The sequence below is a fragment of the Engraulis encrasicolus genome, chromosome 13, assembly GCF_034702125.1.
Source record: "Engraulis encrasicolus isolate BLACKSEA-1 chromosome 13, IST_EnEncr_1.0, whole genome shotgun sequence".
Classification (NCBI taxonomy): Eukaryota; Metazoa; Chordata; class Actinopteri; order Clupeiformes; family Engraulidae; genus Engraulis; species Engraulis encrasicolus.
Window position 1 is genome coordinate 16753044 of NC_085869.1, and position 17066 is coordinate 16770109.

Below are 17066 nucleotides of genomic sequence, written 5' to 3' on the forward strand. Positions count from 1 at the left end.
AAGGGATATGCAAGGACGCAGTTAGCATAACAACTGACAAGTTATTCTCCTTGGGAGCATGGAGCGTTCCACAGAAAAGCGTTCCAACGTCTTTTTTTTTTACTGATGACTGAATTGAGCTGAGCATCTCTTGAACGATTGTGTCATCATCTTCTTTATCTGCCTCAGTGTGTCCCAAGTCTCTCTTCTTCTCATGACACTTTTTTCCACAAAAAAATATGAGCTGTTGAATTTCAATGTGCGGCTTTTTGTATGGCTACTGTAGTGATAAGGTCAGTGGGTAATTTAACATGATTTTGTTTTTTTTTTGTTTTTGTTTTTTTTTACCATTTTTGACGAGTGTTTTACTCTATACATGAATTTCCATGTACCTGTAAACTAAATGTGTCTTATGGATACAAACGATGAAATGCTACATTTTTGCTGTTTTGGTTTTTGTTCTGTTTTGTGTTGGTTGTTGTGTAGCAGAGTACTTCCCCTCCATGCTTGTTTTAAAAGCGTGTTGCTAATGGATGCCCCCCGTTCTGGTCCACTTTTCTCTCAAGTGGGCGGGCGTGCAAAAAGCCTGTTGCACCTGCGACTGTGAAGCAGGGCTGGACTGGCCACCTGGCATAATGGGAATTTCCCGGTGGGCCCCGCACCCTTGTAGGCCCCTATTTTCAGAAATGTAAAAAAAAAAAAAAAAAAATCTGAAAATAGGGCCCCTCGAGGGTGCGAGGCCCACCAGTCAGTCAATTCTGTGGTGCATTTCTCAAAAACGTAGTTGTTAGCAGTTAGCAACTTAGGTAGTTGTCAATGGGAAATTGCATTGCAACCAACAAAGTAGCTAACATAGTTAGCAACTTGGCTTTCCATAAATGCACCCCTGCACTGCTAATTATGAGGGGCCCCTTGAAGCCAAAAGTGCCCGGGCCCTATTTCTCCCTCAGTCCAGCCCTGTTGTGGAGTTATGTGAAAAGCACAGCACTGCACTGACTAGTAGGAGGCTACCACTGCATCTGACGCCACGAGGAGGCGAGGAGAAGGCTTTTGCCAATGTTTTCACTGTGGAAGCAGCTGGCACTCAAAGCACATAATTACTTTTCTAGGCAAACAGCCACATTGCCCAGCCTCGCTATGGCAAAACGGCGAGATTGTTTTAAAAGGCTGCTCTCCGAAACCACTCTGCCTAGTGGAAGAGGCGAGCCAATGTTTTAAAGGCCTGGGTGTACTATATACTAGGCACCTACCCCCCCCCCCCCCCCCAAACACCTACACATGTCGTGTAACACTGTCAGCTTTTACTTACAACAAACCAAACAAGATCAAGCACAAAGGTTTAAATCTTAAAAGCACAGGCTGCATTTTGAATAGTCTGACATGTGGCATTGATACTACAGAATTTTCCCTTGAACTGACTCAAAATATAGAATAGAGCACAGAAGAAAAAAAAAAACGGGCGCCCATGTAATCTCTGTAATCACATGGCAATCTCATTGGGATTGGTGTCAACCCACCACAGTAGATTGTGGAAACTGCTGGCGGGTTTATCACTTAACGCTGCAACGTGGGGATTCACAGAGATTATGGCCCCATTGGAAAATCAAAAGCACAGAGATTAGAGAGACCATTCCCATCACACTCTAGGACTAGGACTGGGCCATGAGAAAAGATAGCACATGGAGAGGAAGGAACCCCATTTCCCTTTCCCCCTCACTAATCCATTTGGAAATCTTTCTGTCCAAGAAAATATCAGCCGTGAGTGATGATTGATCCTACCCCTCTCTCCAGGGACAGAGATGGTGACTTCCCGTGTGGAACTGATTGCCTAGTAGTCTATTCTTTATGATCATTAGGGTTATCAGCGCCAGTTTAAGCACAACCACCTTGGGCCCCTGAGAGAATGTGGTGGTAATGGTTCAGCAAGTGAACCCAGGTGGAGAGAGGTGAAGAAAGACATATAAATGTGTGCATTCCAATATACAACCTTGCGTCCTCCACTTGGGCTTGCGGCCTCACGTTTGGCTGATGCCTCGCCTCCGTGGAGAAAACAATTAAATTTCTCCTCTGTCAGCTTAGCCAAAACTATTTTTGGGGGACTATTCTTCATTTACCATCCTGTTTGAAAATGAGAAAATTACTTTACAATTGAGCTTTTGTGAGATATTGAAATATGATGCTGTTGTCAGTGATGTCATCACGACATATTACTTCCTAGTACGAGGCCACAAGCAGAAGTGGAGGACGCAAGGTCGCATATTGGAACGCACACAATGAGTCCCCATGAAGGAGATTTCTGGTGCATCATGGTCCTTGGTTATGGCTGTGCCCAGGGCCACCGCTTGGCATAAGTAGAGTAAGCAGAGTGCTTAGGGCCTCAACCACTTTGCCCCCAAAATTGGGGCCTCCTTAATTGAGATTGACTGAAAAACGTACTATTATTTAATTATGAGGGGGTCCTACTAACCAGTTATGCTTAGGGCCTCCAAAACCTTGGCTGCGTCCCTGGCTTTGCCCCATGTTCAGACGTCACAGCTTTTATTATCAATCTCTGGTGCTGCCCCCCTATGGCCTTTATTGGTGGGATTGCAGGTTAACCATTTCAAGAAAATGTACTATTGTGACATCACTTTGGGGGTTCCGCAGGCTCATAGGAGTTTATGTAGAACCTTAGAATCCTGGGGGAGTTCCCCCAACGTGATGTCATACCTGCAACCCCACCTTTAACTATGATAAGGGAACACATACAGTACAGTGCAGTGGTGTATGGTTGTGAAAGGATGGTGTACAGTTGTGTGTCCCCCCCCCCCTTGCTTGTCTTTTTGTTTGAAAGGCAAGGCGTTTTGAATCATGTTTGAATCATGTGAAAATAGGAGGGCATTGTGGCTGGCTGGACAAGACAAGAAGCACAAATCCATTTTCATGTTGGAAATGCAACTGTCTTTTGACTCTGAGGGTGTGTGGAGTGGTGAACAGAAGTGAGCAGCTGTTCTCCATCTGGGCGGGCGTCACTGTTCTCTGTTGCTCCCATGGATTTGAATTCAGTGCGAGTTGTTTACCGTTCGTGACAAGAACGTGTATACCTCTGAATGGTGAAAAGATGGTTTTGTTACAGTTTCATCAAGCATGGAAAATTATGCAGAATTTTAAAAAGAGGAGTTTTACATTGATATGTTGGTAAAAGAAGTATAAATATATAGATATATATGAAATATTGTGAATACATATTTATGGGTCATTGGTAAGGAGTTTAGATACTGAGGAATATTTCCTCTTCTCTTGGTAACATGCATTGGATTCATTTTACATTTTGTCTTGTATTAACTTACATGTTGTTTGTTTGGTTTTTCATGTCAAGTGCATTTAAGCAATAAATGCCTTTGTTTTGAAAGAAACAACTTGCTTGTCTTGGCTTTTGTAGTAATTATTTTATTGCCAATTGAAAAGAACGACTCAACTTTCAGTCCAAGGCCCTGCCGTAGACCTGATGGTAGGGCACTGGGTTACTGCGCTGGCAACCCGAGTTCAATTCCGACTCGGGTCATTTGCCGAGCCTTCCCCATACCTCTCTCCCCACTCATTTCCTGTCTCTCCTCCAATGTCCTGTCAAAAATAAAGGTAAAAACGTGCTTGAAAAGATATATATACATATATATACATTTGTATATTGAAAAAAAACCTTGTCAGTCCAGTAGAACCTCAACTCATGATTTCGCCCCTCAGCTGGATCAGACAGACTCTATTTTTGTATAGTTTATTTGGCAGGGACAACACAGTTTACATTATTACAAACATGACAAGACAAGGCCATGACAGAACTTGTAAATGTGAATAAGGTTATAGCCAGATGCTAATTTGCATAGTACCTGATCAGGCTACCTATTCTAATAAATCATCACACAGGCTAATACATAGAAATATACAATTACATGTGATCTTAAAACATGCTTCCTATGAATAGTGTCCAATTTTCACCCCCAGATTGCCCTTGGCGTCACACAATCCCAGTTCTGCGCCTGGCCATTGCCATTGGCCCTGGCCGTGGGACATGATGGCTGCATTGGGGAGTCAGCCTTAATCGGCTTTAGAGAGGCTGTGTGCCAGTATTGGCTAAAACGCCCCCCTCTGCCCAACATCCACACACCAGGAAGCCGACAGGGGGGAGGCGGGGGGGGGGGGGGGGGGGGGGGGGGGGGGGGGGGGGGGGGGGGGTGGGGGGGCGTGGGGGGCCCTAGAATTGGGTCTTCATTACATTATTAGTATGGGGGTGGGGCCTTTACAATGACTTTGCCCTGGGCCCAGCCAAAGCTGTAAGCACCCCTGTCCAGTGTCCACACAGCTTTCCTCTCTCTGATGGTGACACAGACTCACCTTGGAGGCTATTGGGTGATCACACCTTTATTTTTTGGGGGTTGTTTTTTTTTCCATCTTGGGCATAGGGCATAGGGTATAGGGCACATGGCTTTTTGTAATTGGTAATATCAGATCCTCTGACAGGGGAGGGGGGGGTTCCACATAAATGACAGACCAATTTCCTTTGCCAAACATTGCTGTGCTGCAGCGGAGTCACTCCTCTCCAGAAGGCTGTCAACCACGGACAATCTAAATGCAAATGCCAGTGATTATTTCCAGGGTCTCTGTCAGCTTGAGAAGTTATTTGGAAGAGAAAAGGTGTGCGCCAGTCGGTGGTTTGTTTAAAATTCTTCGCAGGATGCTGGCAGCGCTGCTCACTGTTCGTCGGGGACAAACCGTAAACCCTGCCTCTGCCTGCTCTTCTCCATGGTCTACTCTGGGGAAATTGTACAAGCAATACACTACACGATGAAGTTAATTCAGCATTTGTTTTCTCTGAGAGAATATAGCAGGTCAAACACTTCCTTCGCATTCATTCTCTCAGGCTACAGAAATGACTTACTCTGTCACGGTGAGGGAGTCTCCAATGTCTATCCTCCTCCTGAGGACAGTACGCTGCTAGTGGATAGGCTATTGATTGAAATTTCAGGGTGTCTCTCTGAGACTCCCCAATACATTTTTTGGCACGTGTTCACAACAATCTCCCCGTTTGTGACAAAATCACAAATAAATAGCACTGTGTCTGTCCAGTGTACTTAGCCTATCATAACCAAACTGGTTCCTCTCCAGATTTAGGTATTTCTCATGTTTTGCTTTCATTCAGGATGAGAAATGAATGGAACATACTACTGGGAAAAAAAAATATGGGCGTTTCAGTTATTCAGGACACCATTCAGCAATGTCAGCAATGCCGTATACTCCTATTTAAAGTGCATTGACTTGGGCCCTACACACAAAGTGTACCTAAGGGGAATATATAGATAATCACATAATCACATAATCACATTTAGATCACTACACAAACATGCCATGACATTTATCATTACATTCACTTCCTACACAATCAGATAGCCTACTCTCTCTTGCTTGTTACCTTGGCAACTAGTCTTGAGCAGTGATGTGTCTTCATCTAGATTCTGCTTTCTTTGTCATTTTAACATACCATTGATGTGTAATCAGAAGAAAGGCATAATACCAAAAATAAACCAGTTACTCATCCACTTAAAAAAAACATCTTGCTTAATAGAGTTTTTATGTTTAATGTAGGTCAAGTTTTTCATCATGCTGTTTTTTAATGCATTGGTGCCCTCTAGTGGTGCTTTTGCAGATGGTCGATAGGTTGAAATATCAAGCCCCTAACTGTGCTTTTGCTATAAGATACAGTGGTACGCCAAAGAGGGAATATACTTTAAATGCTTGATGATTTCTCTTCAATTATTTTTTGTAGGCCGACAATTATATCGCCTATGAAATAAACTAAGCACTACAAGAATCATGCTGCATTCCAAAAACTGTGAAAAGCACTTTAAAAAGTGAGGGGTGGAGCCATCCTCTAAATAAACTTTGGCATGCCAAGGTTTGTGATGCTGACAAAATAGTGACATAAATAAATAAATAAATAAATAAATAAATAAATAAATAAATAAATATGGACTTAAAAATTGACTTTTCTGAAATTGGTTTGCATCTGAAGTCTGCTGTCGTTGCTTATACAACACCCATTACACGGATTTTCAGTGCATCTCACATTCCCTTCTCTCTGACCGTACACACCACACAGTGTGACCAGTCTAGTTGCTTTATTGTACTGTACTGGATTGTATCTTATCCTGATTGCAGGTAGAAGACTTGAGTTCAACTGAACTGGCACACTTTTTTAATAGATAACTTTGGGGCGTTTTCACCTTTTTTAAGTACAGGACAGTTGAGAGAGACAAGGGGTGCATTCCAATATGCAGACTCACTTCCTCCACTTGTGCTTGTGGCCTCGTGTTTTGCTGATGCCCCGCCTCCGTGGAGAAAACTGTCAGCCTAGCCACAACAATTTTTGGGGCACTATTTTTCGTTCACCATCCAGTTTGCAAATGAGAAAATGACTTAACAATTGAGCTTTTGCGAGATATTGACATACAATGCTGTTGTCATCATGAGGTATTACTTCATGGTACAAGACGACAAGCACAAGTGGAGGATGCAAGTCTGCATATTGGAATGCACACAAGAGATTATGGTATGGCATCTTAGCTCACTGAGCCACTACAGTACGCCCCCAACTGGCACACCTATAATGCTGCTGTGTTACAGCCTGGCCAAAAAAAAATTCCACCAAAAAAAATGGTCACACACAAACTAATATGTTGTTGGACTGCCTTTAGCTTCGAATGATTTGCTACGTTTAAATGAGACATTTAATTCGGAATTAAATCACCCATACCAGACAGTCATACATGTCTTTATGGATCTCGCTTTGTGCACTTGTGCACGGTTATTTTGAAAGAGGAAGGGGCCCTCTCCAAACTGTACCACAAGGCTGGGAGCATGGAATTGTCCACAATGTTTTGGAATCCTGAAACATTCAAAGTTCCTTTCACTGGAACTAGGGGCCCAACTCCTGAAAAACATCTCCACACCATACATCCTCCTCCACCAAATTTCACACTTGGCACAATGCAGTCCAGAATATACCATTCTCCTTGCAACCTCCACACTCAGACTTGTCCATCAGATGTCCTGATGGCGTGATTCATTACTCCAGAGACCTCTAGCTCCACCTAGGGATGCTCCTGGTGAGTACAGCCTGGTGCAGTCAGTCAGGCTTTTTGAAAACCAGTGTGCTATCATTAGCCAGGTAGACTCAGAGGCGCATCTTGCCACCAGGCTAGGCAGGCAGCCGCTTGGGGCCCCCAAGCCCCTAGATAGTGAATAACAGCCCATACTGTACTACAGTAATGGTGATTTTGGTTCAAATGTTCATTCTTTTACATTTTCGCTTGGGGCCCCACCTGACTCTAGAATCGCCTCTGGGTAGACTAACTGCTCATGCAAGTGTTTTCAGGGCACTGGGCTACTATGCCGGCAACCTGGGTTTGAGTCCGGCCCAGGTTCTTTGTTCATCCCTCCCCGTCTTTCTTTCCCCACTCACTTCCTGTCTATCTTCCACTGTCCTATCATAACATAAAAGTCTAAAAAAAAAGTGCTTTCAGGAGTTTCTGGCTGTGCTGTACGGAGAATAGTATTATTTTTTTAAATCTCCTTAAAAAAACTCCAACTCCCATTGTTCACCGCACACTGCACACAACGAAATTGCATTTATGCTTCACCCGTGCACCCCCAAAGGCGCCCCAAGAGAGCAGTGCGGCGGTACGGTGCTCAGGGTACCTCAGTCATGGAGGAGGATGGGAGAGAGCAGCAACCTGGCGGGCCGGGAGTTGAACCGGCAACCTGTGGGATACAAGTCTGGGGCCCTAACCACTTACCCATGACTGCCCACGGAGGTGTTGAAGTTTTTAGATGATTGTAATTTCTGACACACAGTTAATTCATTAATGTCTGGTCATGCCAATAACTGTTATGCAGTTACCCAGGCAATTAGGCTATAAAATTACCTCTGTACTACAGTTGAAAGGATACAAATCATCACACATGATCGCTCACCAGCATGTTCTCTGTTTGCTGATTGGTCAGCCAAGATGCTAGACTGAGGAATCAGCATGGTCAATCGAAGCACAGAGGGTCTCTCTAAATGTAATTAACCCATTTAAGCCTAAGGCACCTGCAAAAAATGTCTGCTGAATACCTAAGCCTTTTTTGGGAACACGTGCCCTCAGCCTATAAAAACCTAAATATCGCAACCTCTGAAGCACTTAAAAACATGAAATAAGTTGCATTTAAAAGACAGGACTCTCATCTTGCATTAGAATGTGTTCATTCAGCTCTTACATACCCACATTCGTTATTTAAAAACCCCTGCAAATGTCAAGAGCCTGAATGCAGCATCTCGCTCCAGGTGACTACTGTAGGTCAATGCAGCGTATGCGCAGCATCAGCCTTAAATGGGTTAAGTGAAGTACACGGGGCCTGGTTTACTTGACCATGATCCCATCAGATCATGCTGTGCAACATATGAAAGCATTGTTACAGCATATACAGTTGTGCTCATATGTTTACATACCCCAGCAGAATAAACGCTTTCTCTGCGATTTCTCACCAAATATGAAGGATTACACAAAACCTTTTTTTTCACTCATGGCTAGTGACTGGCTTAAGATATTTATTAGCAATATTCTGTGTTTACTCTTTCAAAAGCATGATCACAACCCAAACTACCCAAATGACCCTGTTCAAAACTTTACATACCCTAGTTTTTGATGCTGAATATGGCCCTGTTTAACATCAGGGACCGCTCTAAATTGTTTGTGGTAGTTGTGGATAAGGCTCTTAATGTTCTCAGATGACAAAACAGCACATTCTTCCTGGCAGAATGGTTGTTTCCTATAATATCTTTGGGTGTCTTGCTGGAACCTCACATTTGAGGTTTCCCCTGAGTGGCTCAATGATGTTCAGATCAGGAGAGTGAGATGGTCGCTCAAAAACCTTCATTTTATTCTTTCTGAAGCTAATGACGGGTTGATTTGGCTTTCTGTGTCGAAATATTGTCATGTTGGCACCGTTGGAATTTCAATTCAGAAATGCAATATGAGGAGTTTGGTTGGAATCAAGCCAATGGGCAAGGGAATCATTGCATTGCAATGATCATTGCAAGGGAAATTGTTCAGGAGGCATAGGACAACCAAAAAATAACTTCAGGTGAAATATAGGACAGCATGAAAAAATGTTGGCACTTGAGGAAAGATGGGCTGTTGGGGGTTGCCAGGAGAAAGCCATTACCACAAAAATGCAAACATGTTATTTTGCATATGATACACCAAATAGCACAGTGAGAAGCATCAAAATGCCTGTGACAAAGTCATTTGGAAAAATGAGATCAATATGGAACTTTTTTAGGCCACTATTAACAGTACCATTTGGAGAACAGTCAATGGAGCCTATGATGAAAGTTACACCATACCCTTCTGTGAAACATGGTCATGGACCACTGATTTCATGGGGACATTTGAGTTACAAATGCATTATACTTTTGATCCATACTCGCAGAATGATGAATACATTGCCCTGTGAAAAATACTGGAGGAAACTTGACACACATCAGCCTTGAAACTGCACATGGTCCATTGTTTGGACATGCCAACATGACAATATTTCAACACAGAAAGCCAAATCACTAGCTTCAGAAAGAATAAAATGAAGTTTTTGAGCGACCGTCTCACTCTCCTGATCTCAACATCATTGAGCCATTCAGGGGAAACCTCAAATGTGAGGTTCCAGCAAGACACCCAAAAATATTATAGGAAACAACCATTCTGCCAGGAAGAATGTGCTGTTCTGTCATCTGAGAACATTAAGAGCCTTATCCACAACTACCACAAACAATTTAGAGCGGTCCCTGATGTTAAACAGGGCCATATTCAGCATTAGCAACTAGGGTATGTAAACTTTTGAACAGGGTAATTTGGGTAGTTTGGGTTGTGATCATGCTTTTGAAAGAGTAAACACAGAATATTGCTAATAAATATCTTAAGCTAGTCACTAGCAATGAGTGAAAAAAAGGTTTTGTGTAATCCTTCATATTTTGTGAGAAATCGCGAAGAAAGCGTTTATTCTGCTGGGGTATGTAAACATATGAGCACAACTGTATGCAGAGAGAGTAGAGAGAGAGAGGTTCATATCTCTATATACTTAAAGAATCTCTGATATACTGTATGCCTCTCCCAGGAGTGAGGGTGGCAAACTAGAGTAGGGTAACTTTATTGATCCCCGAGGGGAAACTCAGGTGTCAAGTAGCTTACATAAATACACACAATGCCCACGTGGACATTTAAAGACACATAGTATAACACAGGTAATAGTCAGGGAGAGGAAAAATAAAAATTAAAAAAGAAATAAAAAGGCAATGTGCAAAAACATACTCTGTGTAGACAAATGTGCAAAAAACATACTCTGAGAGTTGAGGTAGACACGATAAAAATGACCAGAAATGAGTATTGCCAGATAAATCTATGATCTAGAATTGTGATGTAGAAGTAAGAGAAAAAAACAAACAAAAAAAACATGGTAATCAAGGTACAGTAGAACCATTGTAGAACATAGATTCTAGTAAGGTGCATGAAGACGATGGGTTAAATTATCATAAAGCAGGCAGACCCTTTAGGGCAATTTCTTTTAGTCACTGCATAAGCAACAATTTTGGACCAATTGTGAGGATTGTTTGAGTACAGCTGACTTGGGGGGTTGCTGTTGCCGTTGCCAACCCATGGAAAGGTTTGGTACCATAACAAAACCTAGCCACAGGGCCTTGCCTTGTAAGAGGTTTACCACATGCCCAAGTAGACGAATTAAAGTAAATGACACATACCTGAGGAGACATTTCTCATCCAGCTGAACTGTATCCAGTTTGCAGCTGTTTGTAGTTTGTGGCAAGTCCACAAGACTGCCACAGCAAAAAAAAGAAGACCACACAATTTCATGGTACAGCAGTTCTTTGAACATAAAAACGCTACAGCAGCTATTGTCGGGGTACATATACTGCATACTTTTAGTGTTATACTTAGACTGTAGTAAAGGCCTCACTGAATCACAGATTCAAAATAAGCCAGAGACAGACAGAATACGCCATTCATTGCATTAGTTTACATTACATTACACTTGGCTGACACATTTATCTAAAAAAGTGGTTCCCAAACTTTTTCTGCATGGGACCCCTTTTTTTGGACTTTGCGAAACATAGTTTTGCAAAATTGCTAAACTACACATACTGTACTTGTATTACCAACTACATGGAATATTGTTACTAACTATGTATAGAACGGTTGTTAAAGAATAGGCCTACTTTCAAGGCTTTATGCAAGCAGTCCCTTCTCTCTGCGACGCCCCCTCCACGCAGCGCCCGCTCCTGACCCCCATCTTGGGAACCACTGCTCTAAAGTGACTTACAGTTATTAAGGTAGGCTACATAGCAGCATACATTTTAATCTCTGGAAAAATGTGGGGGTTAAGTGCTTTGATCAAGAGCAGGAATGAATACGGAGTTGATGAATGTATAGTCATGGATGTACAGTATGTATAGGGGAATCGACACACTTCCCTTTGACTAGTATGGGATTTGAACTTCCTTGAACCCTTTGATCTTCAGTCATCAGGCCAGGTCATAGCTGCTCCTTCCCTATATTGTTTTATAATAATAATAACCTATAATATTTACACTGTAAACCTAGCTTCAAGTATGGCCTGTGTCAGGGGCAGTCATGGGTAAGCGGTTAGGGTGTTAAACTTGTAGCCTAAAGGTTGCCGGTTCGACTCCTGACCCGCCAGGTTGGGATTAACCAGTGCTCTCCCCCATCCTCCTCCGTGACTGTGGTACCCTGAGCATGGTACCGTCCCATCGCACTAATCCCTTGGAGCGCCTTTGGGGGCTGCCCCCTTGCACGGGTGAGGCATAAAATGCAATGTCGTTGTGTGCAGTGTGCAGTGGACACTTGTGTGCTGTGTCACAATGACAATTGGAGTTTCCCAGTGGGCTTCCGGCTTTTTTTCTTGGCATGTGCCATTTCTAGGAGTGCAAATAATCGATTAATTCATTAATCATTAGTTGATAGCTTTATCGATCGGCTTACGATTAATTGATAAGCAGCGTTTCCCCCCCGAAATCTCAATGTTTCTAAAAAAAACCCTATTAAATCTAAAAATTTTAATTAAAAATTTAGATAAAATACCACATTTAAATTAATTCTATTTCAATTCTTTAATCCAAAGGTGATTTGAATATTCCCACTATTCACACCCCTCTTCACACACACTCTTCACATGCCCATTTTACCTGGGTCTCTTGTCAGTTGAATTGTCGATTAATTGAGTTTAATGTTTTTTAATCGATTAATGCATCCCTAGCCATTTCCCAACCCTACCTCCTCTCTCTCACTCTCTCTCCCACTTTGTTTCCTGTCTTCACAATCCTGTCTAAATAAAGGCACAAAATAGCAAAATGCTTTAGCCTGTTGTTATATATTCTTCTTCATTAGCGTTCATGACATGAGTAAAAAAAAAGGTTTGAGCTCAAAAATGTCTCAAAAAAGTTTTCCACAGAAAAAAGGGGTCAGAAAAAAGTCTTGTATGTATGTACTGTATGTACCAGTCTGTCTGTCTGTCTATCTATCTATCTATCTACCTACCTATCTATCTATCTATCTATCTATCTATCTATCTATCTATCTATCTATCTATCTATCTATCTATCTATCTATCTATCTATCTATCTATCTATCTATCTATCTATCTATATCTGCTATCTATGTACTGTACTGTATTTATATGACTATGTATAACCAAACATCAAACCATCATATTTGCTCATCTTGGGGGTCAAAATTGTTGTTATAGCCTAACTGTCAGCTACTGTACACAGAACTACATGCATGGCAATGTTTGCAGTGATAGAGTCATGAGGGCTTCACTCATGATGTAATCAGGGATGACATCATTGTGCACCAACAAAAGCAATCAACACCAGCAATTCACACCACTCCCTTTAGCCAGAGAGGGTCCAGGAAACGGAGCAGTAGAGAGGAGATGAGATTGTTATTTAATTTAGACTTAATCACATCAAACACATCGAATCACATTGTGCGAGTGATTGATGGTGACGTCTAAAATGTGGAGAAAATGCACAACAGATTTGTCCTAATAAGGTGATGTGACACTCATAAAGGTGCCAATATCAATAGACTTGGAAAGACATAGTGGGGCATTTACAGTAGGCTATAGTTACTTTACACTGCAGCCTAATTAATTTACTCTCTAGCCCAGTGCTTCTGATATTATCAAGCCTAGACACTCTTATCGCACACCCCACCACAGACCTACAGTAATTATATATCATGGCATAGATTTTGAAAACTATATAACATAATGATAGGTCAACATATTTAAGATAAGCCCTCACAATATAGGCCTACTGTATGTATGTATTTGCATCCTGGTAAAAAAAATGAATGAATGTTTTATAACACTACCAAAGCACAGTTAAACTGACATTTTCAGACAAGGTTCTTCATGCGAAGGTGATTTAATGAGGGGTGGGACACCTGCCAAGAATTTTGACAATCATCTTTTTATGAAGAAGAGGATGGCATACCCCTATCGCTGAATAGTGGTATTTTTCCATTGCGACCCCGCCTCTTCTATCGGCTGGGAACAGAGGCAATGGGCGGCTGCGCTATGGTTACCATTCTGGCTCTATCCGGAGGACATTGCGCGGAACCCTAGGACGCATGGATCCAAAATGAACGGCCGCGCAGTTTGGTTGCAACAAGCGCTAGTTGCTAGGATGCAATAGATTTTGTTACTATTGCGACCCCTATCTGGCACGTCTGCGTTGCATGTTATGAATGGATAACCTACTTCGAGCGCAGAAGGTGGAAGGGCTGTCATTCCCATCATCAGCGTGTGGGCTATTAGCTGGATTTGTCGTTGGCAATGGATGCGTGTAAATGAAAATACATCTTTGCATCGTTTGGGCTGCCTGACCATGGCTTCTGAATGCACCCAAGAAGCGGTTTTACGTTTTCTAATTGAAAAGGGGGGGAGAGTCAAAAACAGAGAACTGATTGACCACTTTAAAGTAACTGTTTCGGGTGATCCATCATCGAAAGCGACGTTTAAGGAGACGTTAAAACGATTTGTGGACAACATTGCTTTTGTCAAGCAGGAAAATGGGGAGAAATACGTCTGTTTGAAGAAAAAATATAGAGAGGCGGTGACCCAAACAGTCGAGCGAGATGATGGAGAATGCAATGGAAATGGTCTCCCTGCGGATGGGATTATTCTATCCAAGCGGAATGGAAGCTGCTGCGCCAGTGGTGCTACATGCGACCAGGAAAACGGTAATGAGGAATCAAAAGAATTCACTGAAAATGATGTGCGATACAACACGTCGAATTTGAATATGGCTGTAACAATGTCTTGTTTGGATAACGGGAGCGATTTGAGCTCAGCCGCAAGTGATGCTGCAGAGCAAAAAGTGCTGGAGGTTAAACCTGAAATAGCAACGGATAAAGTCCGCGGCGCATCTAATGCGAAGCCACGGGACGCGAGTGTATCATGCGTCGCTTTAGGAGAGGAACCATTATTGGCAGAGGGCAATAATTCATCTATAGACAATTCAATTTTGGATAAACTATCTTCAGATGACCGTCATTTAATTTCACCAGAATCAGCCCCTGAAGTGGCAGATGGAATAGGTGAGGAGACAGCTCCGTCCTCTGAAGTTCAGTCAGCCCTCAACCTGGACCCATCCGCTAATGAAAACGAATCTGAGCACGTCGTCTTCAGAGGTCCGACAATATCTGGAGTCAATCGCCGCCGAACATCGAGGGGCTCTCAGCGGAGTTTGCTGGCCCTTTCCGAGGACATGACGAACGAATCTGTGTTCGACACTGGCGACAGCAACACCCCCAAAGGCAGCAGAAAGAATTTCATTGAACTCATGATGAGCAGCTCGCCTCAAGTCCGTCGCACCCTGGTGCACAGAAACTCTCAAACCAACATGTCCGTGACAAACCGGGAATCTGTCAGAAGCGAGGGAGACACGGCGTCCCTACTGTCAGGCGAGGGTGACTGCGCGTCTGTGACGCTGGATCCCCTGGAGCACGAGTGGATGATGTGCGCATCCGATGGACAGTGGGAGAGCCTTCAGAGGCTCCTGGTCTGTGAGGCAAACCTCATCACCAAGAGAGACTTTGTGACTGGCTTCACTTGTCTGCACTGGGCAGCTAAACAAGGCAAACCAGAACTCCTCGCCAACCTGGTCACTTTTGCAAAAGAGCATGACATTCCAGTCAATATTAATGCACGGAGCAGTGCCGGATACACACCTCTGCACCTGGCTGCTATGCACAATCACGTGGAGGTGATGAAGCTCCTGGTGGGGGCCTATGATGCAGACGTGGAGATGAGGGATTACAGTGGTAAGAAAGCCTCCCAGTACCTCAGCAGCAGCGTGGCCGGGGACCTGAAAGACATTGTCGGCGGCACCAGTGACTCAGATGTGGAGAATGCAGAGAGTGGGGCCGGCTGGTGGAGACTGGCTAAGGGCCTGCCCTCCAATTTGAACCCTCTCAGGCTGCTGAACCAGGCTGCTGATGAGGCCCAGTGTGACAGTGGGGGGGCGGTGGCAGTGAGGCCCAGGTCACTGTACAGGAAAACATCCATTGGGAGGATCAAGCTGAACCGAAACCGCTTCAAGACCCAAATAGTGCACAGCACGTCGTTCCGAGAGACAGACGAAGGAGAAGGGTCCCTCCTGAGTCCAGTGAAATCTAGACCTATGTCAAACCTATTTGGCTGAAGAAGTTTATGCACTACAGACAAAAGTGGTTATTAAAATACCTCAGAATAACATGTTGATTCTTAGAACTTGTCATTCAAAAAGAAATAGGATTTTTATAGTCCACTTTTTTATTTTACACAGAGAGGGCTGGTAATACTGTATTCAGAATACAGTATAAAAGCTCATCATTTCATCATTCCCTCTACTCCTGATTTCTGACTTTGAAGACATTATTTCAGAGCGTACCATTTTCCCCCTAAGATGCTTTGATGGCTGTTGTGTAAAGTAACATCTACTGAGTCAAAATGATACATCTGATATACCGTAGCTTGTGTCCAGTTGTCCACAGTGTGACAGAGATTAGGCCTAGCCTACTTACAAAATACCCGACTGACGCACCAAAACATCCTTCGGCCTTTTAATGTAACTTTTGGGGAAATATTTGTGAGGTAATCCACATGTTGTAAATGTGATCTGCCTCTTCATTTTATTAAGGAAGCATATGCTGCACACGCCACTTTTTTTTATAAACGTGTTATTGAGCCAAGTCAACCACCTTTTAACTACGTGAACATATTAACTATGTGTCCATTTAATGTAGATGTAATGACAATAACTCTGCAGTTATCCACGTTTTGTTGTGGATCTATGTTACCATGTGGTTACCTGTTGTCATGTAATGCCAGCATGTTTGTACGACTATTAGGCCTATGAGCCCAGTGCAGTATTCCCACAGAATAATGGCGTGTAGGCTACCCGGTTCTGTTCTTAGAATCCCTCCGTGTCGAATGCCTTTTTGTGAAGTGTGTGTAGGAATTCATGTGCAACACTAGGGACCTATACTACAAAGCTGGTTCAGGAGTACACCAGGTGAAGTTAAGAGGTTAATCCTCTAATAGAAGAGCCTGGAGTCCTCATTTTCTTAAGAAAACGAGGACTACAGGCTCTTCTATTAGGTGATTTACCTCTTAACTTAACCTGGTTTACTCCTGAACCACCTTTGTAGTACAGGCCCCAGTAGGCCTACTTAAACTTAAAGGGTTGTTGTGAATAGACAGTGAAATGCATTTTCCCTGCGCTGTTTCTTGTGTTTGACAATTGCCCCTATCGATTGTTGTGATGCTGTCCTGTGGACAAACACACCTCTGTTTAGTGAAACCTATGTAAGGCTGCTATACAATCCCTCTCGTCTGTGAAATGTCATTTTTACGTCAATCTCTAATTCAGCAATATACTGTGTGATAATCATTCAAGTTGTGTTTTCATGCCCAGTTATGGGATATAGCTGTTATAT

General features: G+C 43.0%; 1 protein-coding gene across 1 annotated transcript; it reads left to right on the top strand.

Moving 5' to 3' along the window:
- Positions 1 to 13857: 13857 nt before the first annotated feature.
- sowahca (sosondowah ankyrin repeat domain family Ca) lies at positions 13858 to 15841 on the top strand. The gene is made up of 2 exons (XM_063214472.1): positions 13858 to 14327; positions 14655 to 15841. Exons 1-2 carry the CDS (start codon positions 13925 to 13927, stop codon positions 15788 to 15790), a joined length of 1539 nt encoding a protein of 512 aa, XP_063070542.1. The 5' UTR covers positions 13858 to 13924; the 3' UTR covers positions 15791 to 15841.
- The last annotated feature ends 1225 nt before the right edge of the window (positions 15842 to 17066 follow it).

Coding starts and splice junctions, on each gene's coding strand:
- sowahca (XM_063214472.1), top strand. CDS start 13,925: ATGCGTGTAAATGAAAATACATCTTTGCATCGTTTGGGCTGCCTGACC. Junction 14,328..14,654: donor TACATGCGACCAGGAAAACG/GTAATGAGGAAT, acceptor TAATTTCACCAG/AATCAGCCCCTGAAGTGGCA.